The 27,116-nt window shown below is 39.6% G+C and overlaps 1 protein-coding gene across 1 annotated transcript in view; it reads left to right on the top strand.

Moving 5' to 3' along the window:
- Nucleotides 1-588: 588 nt before the first annotated feature.
- Nucleotides 589-27,116, top strand: part of CTNNAL1 (catenin alpha like 1) — a 59,205-nt gene continuing 32,677 nt past the window's right edge. The window contains exons 1-4 of the mRNA XM_013957713.2: nucleotides 589-934; nucleotides 15,272-15,461; nucleotides 21,724-21,911; nucleotides 26,766-26,885. Of these exons, the coding sequence (XP_013813167.2) occupies nucleotides 815-934; nucleotides 15,272-15,461; nucleotides 21,724-21,911; nucleotides 26,766-26,885 (618 nt within the window). The 5' untranslated portion in view covers nucleotides 589-814. The remainder of the gene's footprint in view (nucleotides 935-15,271; nucleotides 15,462-21,723; nucleotides 21,912-26,765; nucleotides 26,886-27,116) is intronic.

The following is a 27,116-nucleotide window of genomic DNA, read 5'->3' as shown; positions in this document are numbered from 1 at the left end:
CTACCCTTCCCCCCAAATTTGCGCTTGGTTAGGGTGGCTGAAGTCTAGTAACAGGCCTGGACTCTTGTTTTCTTGAAGGCTACCCAAACCCTGCAGCCACTGCAGAAAGTGGACCCTTGCCCCTGCTGTGAGTATGCACAGGGAAGAGCCTTCCCCACCAGGCAGGGACCCTTGAACCTGGGTCTTTCGACCCTCGGACGCTGCCATCCTGGGAGAGGCCGCCTCCCTACGGCAAGGGCAACGCAAACTCCAGGTCGGGGCGGCTGCTGAGTGGACAAGCCCCAGTCTTTCCTTCAGCGGCTCCGAAGCTCAGCGTAGAGCCCTATGCGGGCAGCGGGGAGGTAGCGAGGCTGATGCGGGACATGGGTGCCGCACACCCGCCCACTCCCGGGAACCGGCGGTCTCGGCCGCAGCAGGGCGGTACGCGCTTATCCGCCGCGTGGGGGGGGAGGGGAGGTTGGAAGGCTGCGCGCTCTCGCCTGCGCGGCGGGCTGTGGGGGAAGCGCCCCGCTCCGGGACACGGCGTGGGAGGGGCGGGCGCAGGGAGGGGAGGGAGAGGCTGCCGATACTTGTGCTGCTGCTGCTGCGTGGTGGGGAGAGTGCAGAAACTGGAGCTGTCGCTTTAAATCCCGTCCCAAGGGGCGTGGACGGGGTCGTGAGGGGGGCTGAGCGCGCGCGCGGCATCTCCGTGCGCTCCGGCGAGGCAGCGGTGCTCTGGTTGGCGGGGGCGCTCCGGGGGCTGCCGTGTGGGCAGCGGTCGGTCAGGAGCGGAGTTGTTTCCGAGGGAGTCGGGGGTCCTTCTCGGCGGCCCGCCATGGCCATGTCTCCGTGCAGCAGCGGCGGTGTTTCCTCCTCGTCGGTTTTGGGTGCGGACGCGGGGCTGGAGATCCGCACGCGCTCCGTGGAGCAGACGTTGGTTCCGTTGGTGTCGCAGGTAGAAATCCCGCACCACCGAACCTGTCCTCTCTCCCCCAGCCGGGGGTAGGGCGGGAGGGAGCTGTTCCGACCGCCGGCGGAGGCATGGCGCGGGCCGGCCCGGTTGCCCCGTTCCCGGCCGGGTCTGAGCTTGGCCGCGGCAGAAGTTTGTGCCCTCGGGTCTCGCCGCTCTGTAGTTCCCGTGTTTCCGGCGGCTCAGGCGGAGGCAGCTTCGCTTTGCTGCGCCCCCTCCCTCCTCTTCTTCTCAGCCAGCATCCCGGTCCCGGGGGTTCCGCTGAGGTTGAGTCCCGCCATCCGGTACAGGACGGGCGGCTCGGTGAGCGGCTGGGGGAAGGGGGCGATTTTCCGCTCATTCAGGGCCCTGTGTGGGGAAGGGAGCGGTAATACCGCTCCCGGAGGCTGGCGGGCTCCGAAGGGGCACCTGGGGGGACGGGGCTGGGGGAAGCGTGCCCTCTGATACCTGTCCCCCGGTAAAACTCCTGGCGCCGAAGTTTCCCGCAAGGTTGCGGTGGCGTTGCGTAACGCCTGCGGCAAGCCATTGCGTTGCCATAGGTGTTTTTCAACCCGGGATGCTGCGGTTTGGAGGGCAGGAGCTGGGGCACAGCGTTGTTTTGGCTTCTCCTCGTGTGCCTGAATGGTGAATTGGTTTGGTGTGTGATCTGCGCGGCTGGAACCATTAAAGTTGCTCTTGCAACAAAAGTATTTCACCTTCTGTGTTTCCTTGGCTTCTCAAATCTCTTGCCTTCGGTTTTTCAGCTTGTAAATATTCTCGTTTTCTAATTTTTTGATGCTGGTGAAAGCAGTCGATTTTCAGGGAATTTGACTAAACATAGTTGTTTTCACTGCCAGGCCTGAATGTTTTTCATTGCACTGTTGCATTGATTTGCGTTCTCATCACATCCGAAGATATTACTTGAATTTTAAAAAGCTAAATAATATGTAAACTGTGCTTTTGTGACCTCTTAATGTGTAAGTTACCACATAGTGCTAACTGGGCTTAAAAGCCTGATTTTTTTTGTTTTGTTTTGTTTTTTTACCTAAAGTGATCTTAAGTGGTGAATATATGTGATTCTTTAAGTGGTAAATATGTGCAAAACGCTTCGTTTTATTAGCTCCTAAGTTACAAAATTGGAGTTCAATATACCTAATAAAATTGCTCTTTTTTGTGTACATTATTCTGATTCGTTATTTTTCAGCATCTTCTTTATAGTATTTTTGTGCTTTTAAATACGGATTATAAAAGTTAGCAGGTAGAAACCTATGTGTACATCCACGCAAAGTCTTTATATGATGTGTGGCATCCATACAAAAATCATTAGCCCTAGTGATGTCTTGTCTATACTAACATAGCCCATCTGGAAGCAGACTTTTGTGAGCTTTATTTTGCATTTGTACAGCCAGGCATCAGGAAAGGTTTGCAGTAGGGTAATTGAGGTTCTGTGCTTACCAGTGCAGTCAGTTGTCCTCTGTTTAAAGAAATCTCCATCAGTTCAAAGAAGCCCATCTCTGGGATTCAACCACTTGCTTGAAGGCGAAGTCAAATTTAAGTTCAATGAATTTTCCACTCCTGAAACAATTCAGGGAGTTAAAATATTGAGTCTACTTTTAGGAAGCTTGAAAACAAACGAACAAAACAATTGCAGAGGGTAAACTTAATTACAAAAGTTTAAATTCTTACTCTTAACAGATATCTGTGAAGAATTCTTATTCTTCTGGAATAAAAATGGTGGTCTTGAATGTGGATTCATTGTACCTGTAACATGTCATGCATGATTTTTTGTTGACCACAAAACCTTGTGACTATGTCTTCCAGAAATGTTCCTCATCTTTCACAATACAAGGTGTCTGAGCATTTCTGAATGCTCAGAACTTACTCTTTTCCTGGTGAAGTGCTCTGAACTTCAGAGGAGGTTGTTCCCTTGAATGTGGGGTACAGAGAGTTCCAGGCTAAAGTTGATGATGATGTCAGCTGTAGGGCATTCCATTGGGTACATTTAGTGAACCGCTTACTCTACTGTTTTATGAATTCTTTCTTTACTGTTTCTTGTAGATTGTTAAGTAGAGGTCTTGCTGTTAAGTTTAGGTTTTCTTTGTTTGGGTATTTTTGCAGAAATGGTGTTTATTAATATAGATTACAGTATTTAACTTGTTTTTATATGCTGATACACATACATGAGCTGTGTATCTGCAGTAATGTTTGGGACTATATTTTTCCATTTGTACAAAATACACTTGCAAAGAGTTTTGTTTTCTGAAGTAAATTTCTGGCACCCTTTTCTTAAAAGTAGAGAAACACTTACATTTGTATGCTACTATACTACTGAAAAAAGAAATATTCAGAGCATTGTTATTGCTTTTCACTACTTATTTTAAGCAAAGAAAACAATAGGCTGCTGTGTCTGTCAGACTCGCTTTCAATCTTTGTTTAACTAAAGCCTTTTTTTTTTAGCAAAGAAAAAGTCTGCGTAGACTCTTAATTGATGCACTGTTTAGTGCATTGTACTAATTGATGTATAATGTAAATGTGTATTTGACAGTTTGCTCTTGTTCTGTAAATATGGTCTTTTTTTTAATTGCACTTTGCAACTTGTTTGTCTTATAAATGGAGACTACATAGTGTAAGAGAATATTTGCTGCCAGCAGTGCTAGCAGATTCCTGCTTTCCTGGCAGGAGAAATTACTCTCAGAATAATTGCTAGGCATGTCTATTAATAAACTTTTTTTTTTAAAGCTTAGTATTTATTAACTTGCACTTGGTCTTCATTTTACCTGAATCTATTTAGAGCCTCTTGTGGTCCTTTTATAATAGGGCTACAACTGACAAAATAGGACTGCAAACTCAAGCCACAGTATTCCGTATTTACTAATATTTCTTTCTAACTGTCTACAAAGCCATACTCTGGAGAGAGTCATTCAAAAATATAGCACAAAGCATATGTGATAAAGTTTAAAAAATATGGTTTTAGGAGTCAAAACCTACCATTTTTTCAGAATAAGTAGAATTCTCTTTTTCTGGATAGGTGCCTTTATTTCAGTGTTTCACATGTAAATAGTACAGTTTTCTTCTAAAATCTAGATATCTCCTTTGTTCCTACCATTTCCAGTCTAATCAATGTTGGTTTAGATTTCTTTTATGGAAAGTTTCTGGCAACACACGTCAGGAAGGGTGGGCAAAGCAGTTAGTGCTTACTCCTTTAATAGCAAATTGTTGAAATAGTTGAGGAAAGGCCAAGGGGAAAAAATCACTTTCCAGGATGTGGCTCCACCAGGGACATCCTCAGCTGCCATTACATATCTGTTTGCTAGTCTAGCAGTTATCAGGTATCTTCACAGCTGTAGGAGTTGGTCTGGAAGGAGCTGTTTTAAGGAACCATTATGAGAAATTTCGGAAGAAGTATTTGTAAAACTTCACAATACAGCACATGGAAGAAATCCACTGAGATGGAACTCTGAACTGATATTTGTCTATATATGTTCCTTGGAAAACAAAGACAGTTTTCACAGTTGATAGTAACCTGTCCTCCAACCTCCTGTGTATAGAACTTGGGATTACATCTAGCTTCTCGACTTTCAGAATGTCCATTTTGTCACAGGCGCTTTGGAAAATGAATGTGAGCAAAGCATGTTGAGTAACATGTAGGCAAACTTTCTTGTTATGAGAGATTCTGTCAGAGGTTTTGGAATTGGTTTGACCAATGTATTTAAAGCAAAAACTTAACTACAAAAAGCCCCTGATATCAGTGTTTCTGAAATTTGGTTCCTAAGACTAAGATCTGAATAAGTTAACGGTGGTGTTATCTATTTCTTTTCTAATAAATCCTAATGTTTGTTTTTTGACAGCTGTTGAGTGTTGGTCTGATGTTAGTAGTGTCTTTACAGCCATAGTATGCTTACAATCAGTTTGGTGAGATACATACTGGTTAAGGGGATGATAAAGTAGGTAGAAAAACCAGCTGGATTATTGGGCTCAAAGGACAGTGACCAGCGAGTGGTACAAAGTCCAGCTGGTGGTCAGTTACCAGTGGCATCCCTCAGGGACTGATACGGGGCCAGTACTGTTTAACATTGTTGTTAATAACCTGGACGTTGGGACTGCATGTACATTTAGCAAGTGTGTGGACAATACTAAACTGGGGGAGCGTCCAATATGCTGCAGGTCAGGGCTGCTAGACGGAAGGGCCTAGACAGGCTGGAAACATGGTCTGTCAGGAAGTTCATGAAGTTCAACAGTGCACAACACCATGTAACCAGCTGGGGGGGTCAACTGCCCAGAGAGAACCTTTTCAGGGAAAGGCACAAAGAACCCAGTGGCCAACCAGCTGAACAAGAGTTGGCAAAGGCAGCCAGCTGCATGCTGGCCTTCTTATTAGCAGGAGTGTAGCCAGCAGGTTGAGAGAAGGGATTCTTCCCTTTTAATTGGCACTTGTGAGACAGCATCTGGAGTACTGTGTGCCCTTTGGGGGTGCCCAGTACAAGATGGACATTAACGTAGTGCAGCATGTGACATAATGTTGGCAAGTTGTTCCTTTTTCATTTTATCTAATTGTTTTATGGCCTCTTCTATAGTCAATAGATTCCATGCAAATTCTGAGTCCATCACAAAGATAGATTCAGCTATAGGGTTCTTTCACTTTCTTCTGTAATTCAGCATGAACATGAATAGCTACTCTGCTCTGTCCTATTTTCTGCCAAAAGGATGGGGCAAAGCTATGTTAGGGAGGTAACTGAGTATAATGTCAGGCATATAGTCCTGAAGAAATGAAGTGAACTGTAAGACCTAATAGGTTACTTTTGGTTAGTAGAACTGATATTATTCTCTGTGGAATTGAACAGACTTATTCTGTTGCAGAGAGAGTCTTAACAGAGATGTGTAAAATTGTAGGCATAGAGTTCAGTCTGCCACTTTCCATGATATTGGTTTTTGAATTTTGTCTGTAGGCTAACACTGTGTTTGGGAAAGCTGTTCTATGGTCTCATTTGCCCTAGATGTTCTCAGATGCCTGGAAACTACTAGGCTGCTTGTGTTGTACCTTAGAGGAGCAGAACTCAGAATAGTAACTTACATTCAGTTCTTCAATATACCTGTCAATGTGAACCTTACTATGTCTCCTTACTGAAGGATATTTTTTTTCTGGATTTAGGAAAGGGGCTTCATAAGACTTATTTTTGGGGGATGTATGCATGTATTGCTCCAACACTGACCAAAAAATTCCAAACCTATGTGAGAGGTTTGTATATGATAGGAGTGACATAAATGTGACTTTATTATAAGTGCTCATTTCTTCTAAACTTGGTAGTTGCAAAGCTAGTAATCTTGGATGTTAATCAGTCATGGATTTGTCTTAATGGCATTTTTTGCTAAAAACTTTAGAATGCAGAGTTGTATCTTTAAAAGAGTACAGTTAGACTTCTAACCTGATATTGACAGCTTTTTATTCTTGGAATCCTAAAATAACCGGGGAAAAAAATTGTTTCCCTATTTGATTTCATCCACCCTTCTTCCACATCATGCGTCAGTCTTACATTCTGATGCTTGAATGTCTGTAGTCATAGTAGTGTGTTGACTGCAGGCTCATCTACTTTGAACTTTTTGCAGATCAAATACATTCTTTTTTGTTTCTTTACAGACTGAATAGAAGCGTCTCTAATATGTGCTCTTATCTTTCTCTGGCTGGCATTTTTAAAACTAATGAATATGTGCAGTCTTATTCCCTTCCTGAACTTCAATATTCAGTCCAAGCTCTTATCCCTTTCAATTTACTTGCATTTCCTGTCCAGTAGACAAACTGAGAGATCTGTTCTAGCAAGTCCCTTGCCTGCTTTGTTTCACATTTTTTGGTACCTCTAGGTCTTTCCCTTCCCCACCTCCAAAGTTTCTTAAGTTGTTGGCTACTCTTGTTCCTGTATGGGGCCAAGGCTGGGACTCAGCTCCTTCAACTCTTCTTGGAGGATGGGAAAATTCCTTCTTGAAAAAAGTAGGATAATCTATGTTTGCGTTAAACTCCTTGCTTTCTGCTGTGCACCTGAGAAAAATGTAATGAGCACTTCTCTTCTAAAATACTTCATGAGTGCCAGTCTTTATCCTTCAGTGTCTTTAAAAATTCTGGTAACTCACAAACCAACTCTTTGAGAAGCTGCTTTTCTCCTTTTCCAGTATTTTCTTCTGTGTAGATTAGTTTGTTGGCCACTTTGGACTTGAGACCCAACATTGCTGTTAAGTCATAAACGTATGAATTGCCGCACAGAGACTTGCGTTGCAACTTGTACTGAGTGAAGCAAACCTCCTGTTAAACTCTTTAGTATACATCCTGTACTGCAGATAAACTGTGCCATGGATGCAGAGTCACACAAGTTAATTCCACAGCTACATCTGCAAGCATATGGTCTGCTGCCTTTGTACAGAGTTACACCTCATTACTCTCAATTAGTCACTAACTTGTTGACTCTCCTTCCCCCTCTGATTCCATAGGTATTGTGGATTAAGTTATAAGCTTGTGTTCTGTGTTATGAAACTCTTGCTGCATACAAATGTACTTCTGCTGGAAAACTAGGCTTGCAGAAGTTCAACTGTTATTTAGAGGAGGAGCCTGCGCTGGGTACTCTGTCCCATTAGGTGCCTGCTTCTTTTTCTTTGATTTATGTAGGAATGTTAACCATCTGAGTTTGTCATCTGACAAATGCGGATGATGTGATTCTGTCAGTTGCTGTACATTCTCTACTGCATCTCTGGGCTGGTGTAGTTGTAGCTTTCTTCTTACTGATGCTAGTTTTTAATTAGCAGCTGTTTAATCTTTGAAGCTAGGTTGTTATGAAGTACTGAAGGGGCAGCAGATAATGCTATTTACAGTTGTGTTTTTTAAGGTATGTTGGAGAGCATGGGAGTACTTTAGTTAGAATGTTTTAATCATATAAATGAAATAATTTCCTAATATTAGGATATCATTAATGATATTCTACTTTATGAGGAAAAAAAGATATTTGAACATTTTCTCACAAGAGTAATAGTATTGCCATGAAACAGCTGTAGTCTTAGTTTTTTTCTTTTGCCCCTTGGATGGTGAAAAGGACTTTAGGTTAAGCTTACCTTTTGTGTATGATGCACAATACCTTATTCTGATACGATAAATGAGTTAAAGTAACATGTCAGCTGAAGTAAAGTACTTCATATTGACTTAGGTGAAAATCCGTTGGTCTTTTTTAATGGAATCTTATGTTTCAAAATATTTTTTATGTGATCTGATTTAATGGCTTTGGTATAGATGAAACAAATTTTTGTGGTTCTTGGGCAGTAACCACTTTCTGTGAGTATTAAATCTCAACTGCCTCACAGTGATCCTACACGAAAAGAAGTAGACTAGCTTTCTTACTATTCAGCATTGTTAACAGATGGTTTTAGACAGATTAGGTGCTAAAATCCCCAAAGGATGAATTATGAATTAATAATTGCAAACAACTCTGATTATAGTTTTTTAAAGCTGCTGCATGGTAATATGATCCTGTTACTTTCTGCATGGATTTATTTTACTTTCATGAATTCATGGATAAAGCATAACCCTTACTGGATAGAGCCTTATACAATCTTTGTTACTCTTCAAGTTGTATTTTACTTGGTTAATAGCCTTGTTCAAAACTAGTGGGATTACTAAGTAGTAATGATAGAATCTGGTCCCGACTCATAACTCTTAATCTACTCTATTACAAATAGCAAGTGGGATGATTTCTTATTTTAAACATAAAATGAATTATCAAATGGTAAGGTAACTCTAAACACAAAGTTACAGAAATTGTATATGAACAAATGCTGAGGTCTTTTCACAGGTATATGGTAAAAATAAAAATTTTGCAGTCACTTTTGTCTTTGAGCAACATTTTGTATTGACTTTTTGATTAAGCAGAATGAGTGTAACCAACTAGTGTGCTAAACACACACACATTATTTATTTTCAAGTAACAGTAAAGCTAAAAATGGGATCTGGTAGCTTAATATAGTAAACCCTGTGTTTTTATTCACAAGTGTCAAAATTCTTTAGAAAGCTAATACTGTCCAAAGTTGCAAGTGCTTGAAATGCAGAAGATAGACCAGTGTATGGAATATTCCTTTTCATTATCAAAGATTCCACATTGCAACTCAGGGATACATATAAATATTCTTAATTCTTACAACTGAATGAGTTTTTGTTGATCTTGATCATGTCAAGGAAGCAATCAAAAGAATGCACAGGATCTTGAACAGAAGTGAATAAGAGAGCAGTTCCTGGATTATATGCATTTTGGTTTCTTTTAAACTCCTCTAGGTGGATAATAGTTTCATTTGTGTAGCCTTTTCCAGAGCACATCTCACTTCTCTGTTAATTCCTAGGTAAGTAAGTGCTTTTCAGGAAGAGATATGAGGTGTTATTCTGAAGTAGTATGTGAAAATGCTGCTAAGGAAGCCTTCTCTAAAAGAAGACTCGGAACCTTCCTGTCTGCAACATTCAGTGCAAGACAGTTTGAGTAGCTGATATTCATACCAGTGAAACTGCCTGTTGATGGAGCCAACAAGCAACTGTATTCCACATCATTAGGAGCCAGTCCCAAATTGAACTGAAAGAGTTCTTAATTGCAGGCGATATCAGTACTTTGTTCCTATTACATCCTTTATTACAATATCTGAATTCTTAGTTCCACAAAAGACACTCTTATTGAATAAGAGAAACTCAGAGCTGGCTATGAATGATGTAAGCATCCACAGGCATTGTTTGCACAAGCAGTAAATTTTAGGTATCAAAACAAAAGCAAGTTAGGCAGGAAAGCCACAATGATCATGTTAGTAAATTAAGTTATTTCTGAGACTTGTGTCTCTCTGCTGAAAACATGTCTGCATCTGTTTCAACCACATCTGAAAGAGTACGTTTTAAACAACAAACTTCCCTCTAAGTTGGTTTGTTTTCTTAAACTTGTTCAAGCACAGGATCTCTAGGTGCAGAATGAAGAAAGGTAATAGCTTTATGAAATCTACCTGTTTAGGTAAGAATATGCTGAACTGGAGGGCAGTGGGAGAGGAGGAAAATGTTCTTTTGTTGGCTTGTACATACCTAAAACAGATTATTGGGTCTGTTAACTCATGTTTGCTTTTTAAGTTATGCAGTCTTGCACTTCAGCAAGACTTAAAGACAGTAGTTAGAGGCTTGTTCACAATGAAAAGTACATTAAATATCTCTTTATTTTTGGATACATTTTAGGATAAATACATATTTTCTGATGTTCAGTGTACTTGTTGATGCACATACATAATCAGAGTTGTGATGAGACGTCTATGTGACAATTCTGCTTGTTGTCCTTATGGACTGGATGTCAAATGCTAGCTGCCGCTTCTGTGCTCTCTCACATGTATGCTTGTATTCCATAGCAGATGTAGGTGTCAGGATAGTGTGTGCTGCTGTCTGACTAAATGAGGCTATGAAAACCTAAGACCTATTGAGATACAGTAATTAAAGTGCAATATTAGAAGTAGTTACCCTCCAACTCAATATTAATTACTAAAAGCATGAGTGGTTTAGGGAAGGCTGCTTGTTTTGACCAAATGTGCTACATATGATATCAAATGTGGCAAAATTTGCTTTGCAGCAGGCTACTGTTGTAGGTTTTGTAGCTTCTTGTCTCATATGCAGTGCTACTGCATTTTCTTGGCAAAGGCTTTCCGTTGTTGTCATTCCCTTATTTTCATAATGGTAGAAAATTCCTTTTTGAAATTCCTTTTTATAGGATAGAAGGGAGAAAATACACAAAACAGAAGAGGAGCAAATACTACAGGACTATAACTAGTCCTCGTTGTACAGAGAAAATATCTTTGAATATTTGCTGTAGCAAGAAGAGAAAAATGATTAGGTTGAGGCAGTAACAAATGTAGTTCATGCAAGTCTAAATCATCCTATGTACAGCATGGGCAGTTGCCCAGGGAGGTGTTTGTAGAGTGCCTTCCAGCGTAACTTCTGCTTTTGTGGGAGTGGCTGTGAGATAGCTAGGTTTCCTTTGATCTTGTATATAGTAGTCTATAAATACTCCCTGAAACTAAGTCATGGAAGGATCGCTTAATTCTGTCATGCAAGACTTGATTGCACTGATAATAAATAGACATTAGAATATTTTTAGCTAAGCATGCTGTCGTGATGCTTCCTGTGAATGAAGTGTACAACAACTTAAATATCAGTATCTTAAGGCCTTCAAAAGGCTTTGAAAACAGTTGTTTGAGAACTGCTGCAATTGAACTTGTTTCTGTAAATATAAGGTGCATCTTGTACTTTGCTTAAGGCTATATCTTAGTTTCAGTAAAGGATATGGGAAAAGATCATTTTTTAAGGCTGCTCATAACAAATGACAACAGATGTAGCTGACAATTTATTGAGAGACAGCATACTCCTTAAACCAAGTATCTAGAATCTCAGATAAGCGTTCCATGGGAATAGCATAAGAGCCCTATTTAACAAAATATAAGTGCCATCAAAAAGACTGCTTCCTTTCTAGCACTTGACCAGTAAATGCTAAAGGAAACAACATACAATTTTTTTTTTTGCACAAAAAGAGTTTCAGATAATCTTTTTGCTTGTTAACGCCTGCCCAAACACCACAAATGCTAGTGACTAAGTGATATGCTATATGAAGACCACAAATTAAATATTCAGGAGTGTTAAGTTTGAAGTAGAGCTTAGATGATGTTCTTGGAGTCTTTAGGGTCTCTACTTCTAGGAAATCTGGAAGAAACACAGCTGTAATAATTCTGATGTGATGGTAACTGGATGGTAGCTGCTGGTCACAGTAGTGTGGAGGAAAAAGCAATTCTTTGTAATCTGAAATAGCCTTAAACACCAAAGGGTTTCACTAATTTGGTTTCTGATAGGCTCTTAGGGTGTCTTTGGAGGAAGATTGTTGGTTGGGGAGACAGTTCTCTCCCCCCTCCCTCCCTCTCCTCCCCTGGAAGAACGATGTACCTCAACAAAGTTCCTTCCATTCCAGTGTTAAAATAGTTACTGTAGTGGCTCCAGTTTAGCTAGAACCAGAAGAAAGGATATTGCACAGCTAAGAGTTCACTATTCCGGAAGGTAGTTGCAAATCCTTAGCTGCTGTGTGTAGATCATAGGTTTCCAAGCTCAGATTAATCTGCAGATACAAGCTTCTTAAGTGGCTGGTGCTGTTGGTGGTACCTGCCAAGACAGCTGCTGCTTTTTGCCCCATCTAATGAGGTGGGGAATGAGGGGGGTGTCTTTTCCTGAAATCATGCAGAACTGCTCATCCCTATGAAGAGAATGCTGAAGAAGAGGTAGAATTTTAAACTTCACCCATATCTCTCTTAAAAGTATTTCTGAAAATGTTTACACCTCAATAAAGTAATTTAAATTGTGACATCTTAGTAGTTTTATCATTTACATGCCTCTACAGTAACATTTGGAATTAAAATGCACTTAATGATATGTGGTGGGTCATTATGGATGGATTTCTTTCATTCTACATTGTTAGTTTCATATGTATTTTTTGTGTTATGCTGAACATGTTCAAACATGTTCATGTTTTATTAAACATGTTATACAAACATGTTATATTTTATTAATATAAAATGATGCATGAGGCAAACTTGCAGCCAGGATGTGCATCCGGTTTATATTTTAGTTGTCTGAGGCCATGTTATTCTATATACTTTTGAAAAGCCAGTAACTGAAAGAGTGTAAAATTACTCCTTTCTTTGTATAGCATTGGATTAAGCTGTCTGCTTAAAAATCAGTTGAGGAAACATAGCTTTGTTGTGACCCTTATTCAAATTGGTTTCCTTCAGCATAGAGCAATTTGGGCTATTGCCCTTTGTACACTTACTGCCCTTCCCATTCAGGAACTAGCTAGCTGGGATTGTTAGATAAGCTGTTGTGAGGTATTTGGTAGCTTGTTATACCTGAAGGCCCTATAGTGCAAGAATTTGAGAGAACTGCATATTACAGCTGTTTTGAACCAAGTATCAATTTGATATTATTAATTTGAATTTCCACTGAAGTGATGATAATGTGGGGTTTTGTTTTTTGCTTGCCTTTTTTTTGTTTGTTTGTTTGTTTTTAATTAAGTTGGGGAATGTTATTCCTACTGTAGAGTGAACCTGAAGGTGTTGAGATGTTTGCTTAGTTTACTTTTTAGTAGGACCCTGTTTTCATCCTAAACCGGTATTTTCAGTGGATGGGCATCAGGAGTTCATAGGCTTTGGGGAGGAAGGTTGGTGAACTGGGAACTTACAGGGACAGATCTGTTGTATAAACCACAGAAAGTAGCCTTCCTTTAGAGCTTATTGCTTGGGTACAAATTAGAGATAGGAGGGCATATCTAAGAAGGCAGTGGGCAGAAGATGCATTTCTACAGTGATGTGTTGTACTAGGACAAAATGTTCTTCTGTCTCCTTTGCAATCCTTGGAAAGGGGAACACTCTTTATCTGGGAAGCCCTTTGCTTTTTCTGGCCTCTACTTTTGTCAAAAGTGCTGTGGGGTTTTGTTTGTTTTTTAGTGCAAAGTGCCCTACAAACTATTGACACTTTCCACTGCAAAGGGGTTAACACTGCTAGTTTGACCAAGCCAGCCCCATGACTTGTAAAGCATTCTGCAAACTTTGCCAAGAAATACAACTCATTAAGTGATATGGCAGATGAAAGCCTTGGGCATTGATCAAATGATAAAGTAGAACAGTTCTTACACTGATTCCTTCTATTTCCTTGTTTCTGTTGTGAAAGTTACAGATGCAGCTTTTATACTCCTGCTATACCATAGGCTAGACTGGTAGGAGAATGCAGGAGTGAATGGCGTGGGATAAGTCAACTGTGATTAAACTAACATAGCTGAGGTGTTTAAACATGTCAGCAAAGTGATACATGTAATTCTGAGATTCCTTCTGTGGAGACATTTGAGCCCCTAGGGATGTAGTACTGATGAGTAGCCTTACAATGCAGTTCTGCAAGTGTTTTAGACTGCACTGTTGCTTGAAAGGAGCACTTCTGCCCATCTTCCTCTCTGCAGTCTGTACTCTTTCCCTTTTGCCACCAAAGCTATTCATATAGCTATGCAGTGAACTGGACTGGGAAATTGATTAGGGGTAAAGCTACACTAACAACCACCACCTCCTCCACAATTCGGTTTTAACCCACATCAGATAAATTCATTGCAAATATGAGAGAGGGGGAGAAGGACAGGCACGACTGCCTGTTCTGGCAACAGTGATGGCTTATTTGCTGGTTTAGGATATTTGAAACTACAGTGTTGGACTTATGTCCTGCATCTCAGAAAACTGGTGTTGTACCAAAAGTGTCAAGCTCCTATATTGTTTGTAATACAATTTGTAGTTAGTTAATTCTGACTGACTGAAATCCTGCACACTGTTCTCATGTTTTTTGTTTGCCTGAGTTGAAAAGCTACTTCTGCAAACCTGTCTTTCTCTTTGGGTGGAAAGGGTTCTCTTTTTGTTCATTTCTTCGTATTTGGTGTTCTGGTCAAATCGTCTCTTTTAGGCTGTATGAACCAGATGGTGATCTCTGGTCAGTGTGATCCAAGAAGTAGCACAGCGTACTACAGGGCAGAAAGGCTTATACAGAATGCAAAATTTAGAATAAGAATGCCCTCACAAACTGTTTTACTAACTTGCATCAAAACAACAACCTCTTTTAAATTCCAGAAAACTTGCAAGTAATTCAGGAAGCTTAAATTATGAGTACAGTGAATATTTTAGTGGTGGAGTGGACAGAATAGAAAATTTAGGATGGTTTCTAAAAAGTGAATGGTTCTTCTTTTTTAAAGACTGTGTTATTCCTCATTCCTTCTTAGTCTGTCTTATTCAGTTGGATAAAACATTTTTACAAAGGCTTCTTTCAGTAATAAGGGCTAGGCCTCCTGAGTCCTAGATGATGAGTGTGTGTAGTTACCTGGCAGCACAAAAACTTTGCAAGTTTTCTAATGTTGGCAAACCTAAAATGGTGTTGATATGCCATCTAGTAGACTGCAACTTTTACTGGGTCCATCTTAATGTGAAAGCCTGTTGAGAGATCTAGGGCAGTTTATTTTAATATTGCAACTGGGAAGGAAAAAAATCCCTCAATTCTTTTAAGAAGTGAAATGAGCTGACATCACAACAAATGAGCAACCTTAATTATACTCCTTTTTTTTTTGTCTTTCCTGTGGAAGAACTTAAATGATGCTTCATGACTCAACACTAAATTTTATTAGTAAAACGTGCTAAAAATCTATTACTGTGTTCAATTCTCATCTTGTCTTTAATATTAAAACTGCAATATCTTGTTGCTTATAATTCTAATAACTAACTCTTACTTGTTTACAGATAACTACCCTTATTAATCATAAGGATAAACCAAAGCGTTCAGACAAGACTCTACAAGCAATTCAGCGAGTGGGCCAAGCAGTTAACCTGGCGGTTGCAAGATTTGTTACCATAGGTGAAGCCATAGCTAACGAAAATCATGAATTGAAAGAGGAAATGAGTGTTGCTTGCATTGAGGCAAAGAGAGCAGGTATGTCATTACTGAAGACACTTGTAACCTCTTGTGTTTGTGCCACTTCTGCTTCTCAGTATGTTTAGTGTCAGGAATAAGGTAAGAAATTTAACTGGTTGTTTAATTGTTTGACTCTCTTGTGCTGGCTCATTTGAGGCCTGATTTGTTACCTGATCTTGTCACTTACTTATATATCTGTCATTTTATGAGGAAGGAATAGAATTGTGTGGTAGCTTTTATGTGATCTCTTGCCAAAAAGGAATTACCTGACTGCTGTTTATTTTATGATGCCACTACAAAGAAAGAACAGAATTTTGAGAATACAGGTTTAGAGCTTACTGTTAATTTAAAGTGGAGTTTTTAAAGTAACTTTGGTGTTAGACTGTTAAGGTCACTGCATTCTAAATCTGAATGAAGGTCAGTGTCAACCCATATTTTATCAGGACTCAGTAAGTTGACTCACTCTGGTGAAAATGAAAATCTTACAGTATTTGCCTTTTTGCTGGATCGACTTTATTACAAACTCTCTGATTGTGTGGATTGAATTTGAAATGCAGACAATGCCCTGAAAGCCCTTTTCTAAAGAAATAGTAGGTTACAATCTCTGGTACTGTAAAAGAATGTCAGTGTCCTCTTAGAAACTACTTTCCTAGATGTTAAGTACTCTTCCTTGCACGATACTTTAGTGACTGTTAGCAAATGCATATTCTTAGGTTTGCAGTGCAGTCTTCAAGGTCACATCTGGAAGAACATTCCTTTTTTTTTTTCCCCCCCCCCCCCCCAAATACATTCAGATAATGGGGAGTTCCGCTTGAAGTTTTTTCTCCTTTAGTAGGTAGAAGTAACTACAGGTGTGTGACAGATTTGTCTCTACTGAAGCCGCTGTAGGCAGAAAGTCTATCTTGAGATTCCAAGTAAAATGCTGACAAGCCTGAATAACCAAAGTCTACATTGATAATCTCAGCTGTTAGAAGACCAAAGCAGTCTGAACCTCCATTTCTTGTCTTGCCAGTTCGGTTTGGTGTGGCCAAGTGCTGTTTCCCAATCTGTTTACCCAGGAGAAGCTCAGAATCAAAACTAGTCTGACTGCACTGTTTTCTTTTACCAAATGGTTATACTCTCTTTATGTCACAAGATCTATTTCTTGTTATCCAGTGATGTGCCTCAGTCTAGAGGAGTGAGGATATAGACTGTTTAGTTTTCAGTCAAGCCTCAAATTTACCTTGTCATGGGTCAGTTATTCTTTCTGAGCTATTTCAGATCTAACTGAAGACTTGCATAGGATACTCAGTATACCGAACATGTTTACTGCCTGTTTTTTTGGTGGTTTTTTTTTGCATGTTCTTTTTTTTGGGGGGGGGTGTAGTTTTGTTTTCTTTTTGTTTTTTGGGGGGGTGGGTAGAGTTCCCACAACACTCTAGGAACTTGCACCAACCATGACTTACTACTTCAGGCACCAGGCCTTCTCATGGGGAAGGGAAAGGATTTGTGGGGAGCTGTAGTTTGCCTCAGCTATTTGAATTCTGTGAGGAGAGTATGGACCTGAAAACTTTTATTTTACCCTTGCAGAGCAGAGATAAAATGAAGGGAGAAGTAGGTGAAGAAGAAGCCTCTCTAAGATAAACTTTGTATAAGTGGTAACTGCTTCTTGTTGACTGAGATTGTGCTAGGCATTTGTTTTTTCTTTGTTTCCAGTTGCAGAGTCATATTAAGTAAGCAAAAAATGGAGAACTATTCTGAAACCAGTTTCCTGTCACTTAAAATGTTCTATGTTGTAAAAATTATATATACAGTAAAGCAGTGTTGAGCAGTAACAATAAAGTGAAGCTTATGTGATTTCATGTGTAAAGCTTAACTCTGTAATTCTGGGTTAGAGAAGTTTTGTTTTTATTGTAATAAAATATTCACAAATGTGTAAGTAGCTAAATCTGACCACTTTCTCTCTTGTATTTTTTTGTTTTGTTTTTTTTGTTTTGTTTTGTTTTTGTTTTTTGGAAGTGTTGACGTTCCATGTTCTAATAGCATGGGCAGTGGAAAGCTCTTGCTGTTTAGGAACATATAGATTAAGGACATTCTTGGAGCGAGATAGTTCTGTTGTACTTCACTGCAGAGGATGTTTTGGAGCTATTTATACTCTATTTTAGCCAATAAATTAGATACTGCCTGAAAAATAAAGGGAGACATGAAGAGGAAGAAAAATAACTGCTAGATATAGAAGATATGTTTCAATACTAAAGGATTTAGAATGTGAAGTGTCTTAACTGCAGACAGATGTATGGAGTCTTTAAATTCATTGCATATCCTGCAGAGGCTTTGAAGGAAGAAGAATGTTGTATCTGACTCATGAAGGCTATAATCTGTTAACTGAAGTGTTTTAGACTTGTTATGGTGACTTCCTCATAATAAACTTTGTTATTTGATTGACTGAAATAAAATAGAATTCTAAAACAAACACTCCAGAGGGTCTTGTAGCAGATTTTTCCTAACACTATTCCTGCACTGTTTCAGTGTTTACAAAGGCAGTATAGTAGTGGAACGTATCTCAAAGAAGCACTTATCTAGATCCTCATCTGTGATTTTTTTTTTTTTCAAAATAAAGGAAAAACTGGTTAATTGAAATGAGAAAACACCTGTCAAGAATGAGTTAGTGCCATAACATTTTCAGTGCTTTTGCCTGTTGAATGTATGGCCCTAAAGGAAAGACATGAAGTAAAATGGAGGCAATAAACAGCTCTCTTGTATTTTTGCCTTTTCTTCCTTATTCCTTCCTTACAGAAGGAATAAATAAATAAGACTAAAAAGCAACAATTTAAAATGAATAAATATAGTAATTTAGGTTGGAAGGGACTTCTAGACGTCATCTAGTTCAGCAGGTCCAGTTAAAGCATGATGCTTAGGGCCTTGTCTGGTTGAATTCTAAGTACCTCCAAGAATGCAGGCTCTGCAACTTCTCTGTGCATCTCTCCCAGTATTTGACCACCCTCATGGTGGAAAAAGCTTTTTCTTTTATTTTGACAAATTTTCCTGTGATCCAGCTTCTGCACATTACTACTTATTCTATCACCATGCACCTCTGAGAACAGTCTGTTTCTCTGTCTTCTCCATACCTGCCTGTTAGGTAACTGTAGAAAGCGGTAAGCTCTGCCATTAGCCTTCTCTTCTTAAGGCTAAACAAGCCCAGTTCCTTCAACCTCTCCTCTTATGTCACATGCTGCACTACGTTAGTGTCCATCTTGTACTGGGCACCCCCAAAGGGCACACAGTACTCCAGATGCTGTCTCACAAGTGCCAATTAAAAGGGAAGAATCCCTTCTCTCAACCTGCTGGCTACACTCCTGCTAATAAGGCCAGCATGCAGCTGGCTGCCTTTGCCAACTCTTGTTCAGCTGGTTGGCTACTGGGTTCTTTGTGCCTTTCCCTGAAAAGGTTCTCTCTGGGCAGTTGACCCCCCCAGCTGGTTACATGGTGTTGTGCACTGTTGAACTTCATGAACTTCCTGACAGACCATGTTTCCAGCCTGTCTAGGCCCTTCCGTCTAGCAGCCCTGACCTGCAGCATATTGGACGCTCCCCCAGTTTAGTATTGTCCACACACTTGCTAAATGTACATGCAGTCCCAACGTCCAGGTTATTAACAACAATGTTAAACAGTACTGGCCCCGTATCAGTCCCTGAGGGATGCCACTGGTAACCGACCACCAGTTGGACTTTGTACCAATCCTTTGAGCCCAATAATCCAGTTGGTTTTTCATGCACCTTTTTGTTCACTTATCCAGTTCATACCTCACAACTTAGTTATAGGGATGCTATGGGAGACCATGTCAAGGCCTTGCTAAAGTCAAGATTCACCACATTCATGGCTTTCTTGTTCACATTGGGAGACATCTCATCATAGAAGGCATTCAGGTAAGTCTTGTAAGTCCATGCCAGTTCTACCCAATTGCTTTTTTGTGCTTTCTATGGAAGTGGCTTCCAGGATGATTTTATTAATATTCCTAGAGACTGATGTGAGGAAGACTGGCCTGTAATTCCCTGAATTTTCCTCCATACCCTTCTTGAAGATGGGTGCGACAATTGCCTTTTTGCATCATCATAATTCTCCCCTGATTGCAATCATCTTTCAAACATGATAAAAAGTAGCCTTACAGTGACACTGAACTGCTTCCTCAGCAACCTCAAATGCATCCTAATGTGTTCCATGGGGTTGTGCATACTCAGCTGATTTAAATGCGCCCTAACTCAGTCTTTTCCGTCAGACATGTCTTTTCCTCCTCATTCCCAGGGTACCATTCCTGTCCTGTAGTTGCAGATCTGCAGTCAGAGAAAGGAGTCTTTGTTTTGTTGTGAGAAGTCACAAGTTCCTAAAGCTCTGTAGAGCTGTTAACTGTCAGATGTTGCAGCTCTTTCTATGTTTTCTGATTACTTTTTGTAAGACAGGATGCTGCTTTTTAAAAAGGTGAATCCCTTAGTATAAGAAGAGGGCTAATGACATTGTGCATCTTTCTGTGGTTACCAAAAGCACTCTATTTTAGTTGCTTTTCATGTGTTGCTACAGCATTTTATCTTGTCATATATATTTTGGAAGGGTAAAGGAAGCAGTTGGGGTTAATTTCCAGACAACTTTGAACAGTTTCAGCTAGAAAATGGAGTGCTCTGAAATGAATTTGACTGTGGGGAAGGCAATGACCCATCTGTTTCAATGTTAAATGGTCTTCTTACCCAACTGAAGGCTTGTCTTGCAACTTCACTGTGAGTGTATCTGGCTCCCCTTATTGTTGTGTGGCTATTAGATATACTTTTATAAGTTTTCTTGCTTCTGTTCAGGCCCTTCAGCTATGGAACTCATTTTGTCATCCATCTCAAAGTGTATACTCCTCTTTTTGTCACACTCACGTACTTCTAATAGACTTTCTGATTATTAGTAAATGCTATTATCACCTGAATTGGTCCCAATAAGGTATAGAAAGTTTCCTGCCAGAACGCAGTATACCTATTCAGGCAACTTAAGAGTTCAGGGATTATAGTTGTCACAGGAAAGAAATCTGTACATAAACATTGTGAATCTTGGAGCTCTGTGTTTTGAAGGACTGTCAGGCCTTCCTTGTTCCATAGTACTTGTATATGGTATTTTCTGATTAATAATGCATCCACAAGTTCTTCATATGAAGTAAGATAGCTGGAGACTCGTAGCTTTATCAGTTTTTGAAGTGAATAGCTTATACATTTAGGTGAATTACCTTAGTTGAAGTTCTGTAGATAGGTCCTACTGGTCTCAATCAAATGTTCTAGGTATTATCTTCAGGGATGATCTACAGGTTAGTTGTGATTGATCATCTTGTCCTGCTTGCTAACAGAAAGTATGTCTTACGAGAGCTACCCTGAGTTCAGCCTCCTTCAGCAGTCTTTCTGCAGTTGTAGAACAGGAAACTGCCTTTCCTCCTATTCTGCTATTATCTAGGGTACTTAGCAAGATTTAATTGGATAGGGTCTTGTGATTCTCTCAGTAAACAAGGGGATCCATTGGCTGCATTGGAGTATGAAACTTTAATTACATTAAAAATATAGGTGGTCAAATAGCCCATTTTAACTATTACTGTATTGAATGATAGTGGGATAAAAAAATGTTTGTGAACTGAAAATGTGTTCTTTATCAGAGCTTCTTGCCTTTTTTCCTTTTCTGTCTCTGACAGCATACTGTTTGATGGTCTTCTCATGAACATAAAGTGCAGTAGTCTCATTACAATGCTTCAGTCCTATAAATTATTAAGTTGTTTGGAAGCTATTTATTCTTCATGCCTGTAGGTTTTAACATCAATATAAACCCCACAAATTACAGGAATACTAACTGGAATTTGGAAAATGAAAGGGAATTTGTAGTTCTTCCTTCCTTGCTGCATCTCACTCCTCCAGGATAATGGTACTGCCTGCGTAGGCATTGATTTGACTTTTGCTATTAAAATTGGAAAAATATCTCCCATGAGTGTTTCCGCACTCACTCCTGCCTCCTCCCCGGAAATTAGACTCTTTTAAGAAAATTGGTATGCCTTAGAAATGGAAGAATAGAGCAGTATTGAATAGTCAAAATTTAAATTTGGAGAGGGTGTCACCAACAGCCAATAAAAAGAAATAAAATCAAAAAATAAAAATAAAATGGAGTTGTAGATAAGTTTGAAACAGTTGTTTTATCCATCAAAGGTAAGAGTCAAGTGTGCTTAATGGCCTAGTTTCTTTTTTTATAACTATGAAACTTTATTTATTTATTTATTTATGTTTCCCTACAGGTGAAACAATTGCAGAGCTTACAGATGTAGCAAGCTTGGATCATCCAGAATCTGATAGCCACATAACAATTTTTATGGACAAAACAGGCGTTGTAAAAGCTGCAAGGTTGCTACTCTCCTCTGTGACAAAGGTGCTTGTGTTAGCAGACAGAATAGTTATTAAGCAGATTATAACTTCCAGAAACAAGGTATTTGTAGCTTCTTTTTTCTTTTGTTTAACTGGTATCTGCAGTGAATGCAAGAGTGGGTACTAAATGAATTGTTATTTTCATTGTATTTCTAGGGAAAGTGCAAAATAAAGTGATTAAAGTAAATGTCTTATGTAAGTTTACCTACAAAATATGTGAAATGGTGGTAAGTCAGCAGGAATAAAATAAAAATTTGTGGTGAGTTTTTACATTTTATGTGACTAGGCTAGCACCATTCACTTAATCTGTTGGAAAAGAGGCTATGTTACTGTTTATTTAACTTTATATTTGTTGTGAGGTGGAAAGAATGTCTGTCAGTAAAATAGCTGATAAAATTCTCCTGGGTAAAGACAGGATGTTTCTACTGTCAGGAACAAGTCAAGAGCATTCTGAATGAATCTAAAGCAAAAAGCTGTGAAGCATGATGTTAAGAGTCAGTACTAGTGAAGATGGATTTATAGATTTAAAGTTCTGTGCAATTTAGCTTATGTCCATCTTGAAACTACTTAGTTGACTTAAATAACGCATGAAGGCCCACTTAACCTTAGTGCTTCATGTAATACACAATCTTGACTATAGGATACTCTTTTTTTTTCCTCCGATGTGCTAAAATAAAATTAGAAAAAACTTATGTTTAAAAAATGAGAGCCTTGTGGGGTTTGTTTCTTTTCCTTAATTTTCAACTCCTAATCCCATGTACAGCCCTTCTTTCCTCATCTAACCCCTCATGCTATTTCTCTGTCTTCCTCCGTCCCAATTTGCTTTCCGTACATGCTGTTCTCTGTTGTCCAACCACTAGATGAACGGCGCTTAGTTGAGTCCAAGGCTCAGAAAATACAGTGCTAGTTATACCTGCTTCAGTTTGGCTCTAGACTTTAGTAGCACTAGTTTGCTGTCTTAGTAATCTCTCTTTCTCCCAGTGGTTGGTAAAAGTGGTGGCAGTTGTGTCAGTGTTAATTTGCAATAGCTACTTATAGATAGGTCTTTTCTTGCAGCAGACCCCAGAGTTGTTGCCATAGGACCATTTGCTGCCTTTTCCTGCCTTTCATGACCATTTCTTCAGCCCACATCTAGAGCCATGCAGTGATCTGAATTCATTTTCCTTCATAAAAGTCGCTGGTTTTAATACAGATTTAGGCTACAGAGTGACCGAATAAGTGCTTGTATCATGGAGGGATAAGGAATCATCTATCCTTTCAGCAGCAGGGCATGGTTAATGATTGCTTTAAATATATGTGAAAGTATTGTCCTGCATGCTACAGTAATGTGAATATAACAAGCATAGGTATAGAAATACAATTAAATTCTGAAAGTATTGACTTATTTAAAATAAAGTGTAATATTCCAAACTAAGCATGTCTAACTGTAATTGCTGTAGTCACCCTAGTTTTTGTGGTCTTTTGGGATTTACAGCATTCTCTTTTCTAAGCACACTCTACATGTTTGAGAATCTCTGGTTCTGTTTATGGTACTGGTAGGGCAATTCACATCTCTAGGATCAAGCCAAACAAATGATGGTGTCTTATACAGGCATAGTCTGCTATCTGTAGAGGATACATTCCTGAAAAGCGTGCCACAGAGGAATATGATGGATAGAAAAGCATTTTTTTGCCATAAGAAATACAATGATAGAGGGGAGATGTAGACAGGGACTTAAGTAGTGCACATAAATTAAATACTCAGGGACAGTGTAGTATATATGGTATAGAGAATGGAGAGACAGGAGCAGGATCAGTATTGTCAACTGGAGCACGTGCTAGCTTTTGAAGAGGATGACTGTGACAACATCTCAGCTGCTTCATCTGAGACTGAATGCCTGATATTAAAATCTGAGTGCCAGTTTTCTTGCTGCCTCTTTCTGAAAAGCTGCATTTTCCTTGTCATCATCTTCCTCATATGAATCAAAACATCTTACTCTGCTTATTGTCATCAATCAGGTTAGGAGTGCTAGAACAATGGATAGAGAAGTGATGGATAGCAGGGTGTTGCTGTACTGTGCAGATAAGATCAAAATATGGATGTGTCCTGAAGTGATGACAGTCTAAGACTTCAGTCTGAAAAGCTACATTCGTGGTGCAGCAGCAGCTCTGTAATACTAAGTTCTAAATTGGATATTAAACAGTAATGTGAAAGTGTTTTCGATACATATTTTAACTGTGAATTTAAAAATATAAATTTTAATTACTATTTGTATGTTAGATGTTGAAAAAAAGTTTAAAATGAAAAAATTTGAAAACATCCCAGATATTTTAACACCTTTTTGAATAAGTTTTAGACAATTTAGAGCTGTCTATACTGTTTCTTCTTGCTGTAATTTCTTAGAATGTCAGTTATGCCTGGAATGTCTTAGAATTGTTAGGTGTGGTGGAAATGTGTGTGCTTTCACCGAAATTTTAATTCGACAAGGGATTTGTCATGGCAGAAACAACTGCCCAAGGATAGCTGTAACAGGTTGCTTGCAACCAAGACAAGCCTCATGAAGTACTATACTTGACTAAAGCAAGGATGATTGAGTATAATTACTCCTTATGGGTTTTTTTTCTATTCAAGGAAGAGAAAATTGGACCTTAACTTGTATCTTTTCTCCCTTCCCCCCATTCACCTTTTCCTTCCCTGTCCTCTCTCTGCCTTCCCCTTCCCCTTCCTGGTTTTGTGGTCCTCTGCTTTTTTCACTCTCATACTGACTACTATTTTCTCACTTTCATCTCTGTGCTTCTTACTTCCAAGTCCTTGTCCTTTCCACATCCACCATGCTCATGCATCAATGCCTGAATCCTTAAAGTTCTTGTTTCTGCAGGATTTGTGGAACTGGCTGCATACAATAATGGCAGGATACCCAGATTGATACTACTGTCTAGTATTGCAGCAAGAAGTAGGTCAGTTCCACAGTACTCACAAGACTTAGTGGGGTGTTTACTTTACATGGATTCTGACTATGAGTTTGAGGAGGTGCTGTTACAAAAGAATGGGTGCTTCTCAGGCCATTTTTCTGGGTTGCAGGGAGGGAGTAACTTGTCATAATCAGTTATGTAGACTACTACTTTAGTTGGGGGAAAGATTCTTTTGGCATGGAAAAGAGAAAAGTGAGTATAAGTTTTTCCCTTTAAGTACAGTTTGTTCAGTTTTCATGGGGTATCTATCTCCAGTCTTAAACACAATGAAAAACTGCTTGGACTGTCTTCCCTTGTTAAGTTGTTTAGTAGGTTTGAAAGATCACTTTGGGTTTAGAAACCATACATATAACATGAAAAATCCTAATTTTAGCCCACTTTAAACTATATTCTAGTGACCTCAACAGGAGAACTTCACTGACTTATAAGCTATGTGGCAGTTGTTTGTGCTGAATTCTTACAAAATGGTAATTTCATGTGCATTTATATATCTTGAGTGTGAGATAGAGTTTGGGTTCATTTAGTTGTTTGTTTTATAAGAGATAATGAAGATTCTTAGAGTTAGAATAAGTTGCTGTTATGGAAAGTATAAAACTATATATTAACTCCTTTCTAACTTCTTTGTTTTCTTCTGTGGAATGCATCTTTTTAATGCAAACTGCCACTCAATAAAAACAGCTGTCTGACTATACAATTGTGGCATTAGGTTTTGAAAAATAGGCATCTGAAAATGAACTTTTAAACTGAGAATTACTGCATATTGGTATCATCTGTACATTAATTTTGAGTACTTTCATTTTTAAATTTAATATGACAGTAATATTTTGCCCAAATATGGAAACTGAATTCTGTAATACTGTTAATCTTGATAATGGGAAGGGTGAGGAAAATGTTTTTTTGAGGTGTCAGAATAAATGAGTCATTTTGAATGAAGTATGCTTATTTATTTATACTTGATTTCCAGCTGTTGAATTCTTAATATTTAATTTGCAACAAAATGTGTAAATTTTACCCCCCCTGCTTTAGAAGTGTTTGAAAAAAGAAGTTTTCCTCATGTTCAGATGGAAGTGTGTGTGTTTCAGTTTGTGCCCGTTGCCTCGCGTCCTGTCGCTCAGCACCACTGAAAAGAGTCTGGTCCCATCCTCTCGACACCCTCCCTTCAGATACTTGTACACGTTGATAAGATCTCCTCTCAGCCTTCTCTTCTCCAAGCTAAACAGGCCCAGCTCTCTCAGTCTTTCCTCATAAGAGAGATGCTCCAGTCCCCTAATCATCTTTGTAGCCCTTCGCTGGCCTTGCTCCAGTAGTGCCACATCCCTCTTGTACTGGGGAGCCCAGAACTGGACGCAGTACTCTAGACGTGGCCTCACCAGGGCTGAGTAGAGGGGGAGAATCACCTCCCTTGACCTGCTGGCAACACTCTTCCTGATGCAGCCCAGGATACCATTGGCCTTCTTGGCCACAAGGGCACATTGCTGCCTCATGCTTAACTTGGTGTCCACCAGCACTCCCAGGTCCTTCTCAGCAGAGCTGCTTTCCAGCAGCTCAACCCCCAACCTGTCCTGGTGCACGGGGTTATTCCTCCCCAGGTGCAGGACCCTGCACTTGCCTTTGTTGAACTTCATGAGGTTCCTCTCTGCCCACCTCTCCAGCCTGTCAAGGTCTCTCTGAATGGCAGCACAGCCCTCTGGCATATCAGCCACTCCTCCCAGTTTTGTATCATCAGCAAACTTGCTGAGGGTGCACTCTGTGTCTTCATCCAGGTCATTGATGAAGAAGTTGAACAAGACTGGACCCAGTACTGACCCCTGGGGGACACCGCTAGCTACAGGCCTCCAACTAGACTCTGTGCCACTGATCACAAATAGTAAAGTTTGCAAATAGTAAAGTTCCTAATTCAGTAATAATGTTTTCTGTTTAGTATTTGTGGTAATCTACAGTATTTTCTCTTAACATCTTACAGGTTCTTGCAACAATGGAACAGCTAGAGAAAGTCAGTAGTTTCCAGGAGTTTGTACAAATATTCAGCCAGTTTGGAAATGAAATGGTGGAGTTTGCCCATTTAACTGGTGATCGACAAAATGTAAGTATTAATAAAAAGCTATGAGAAACATTTTAAGTATTGCTTTTCATCTGATTCACTAGAAGATTTGGGTTCTTCCTGGATGATTAACTGTTACAAAACAAAACCCCAGTGTCCTATCACTGAAACCTAAATTTCTCTCCGTGCTCCACCCAAAAAGCGTCTTTTGATGTTAAAGCACACACTAAGAGACATCACTGGGTTATTTGTTCTGTGTATCTTCCAGTAGCC

This window comes from Apteryx mantelli, chromosome 2 (assembly GCF_036417845.1).
Source record: "Apteryx mantelli isolate bAptMan1 chromosome 2, bAptMan1.hap1, whole genome shotgun sequence".
Lineage (NCBI taxonomy): Eukaryota > Metazoa > Chordata > Aves > Apterygiformes > Apterygidae > Apteryx > Apteryx mantelli.
This window is presented reverse-complemented; position numbering and strand designations above follow the sequence as displayed.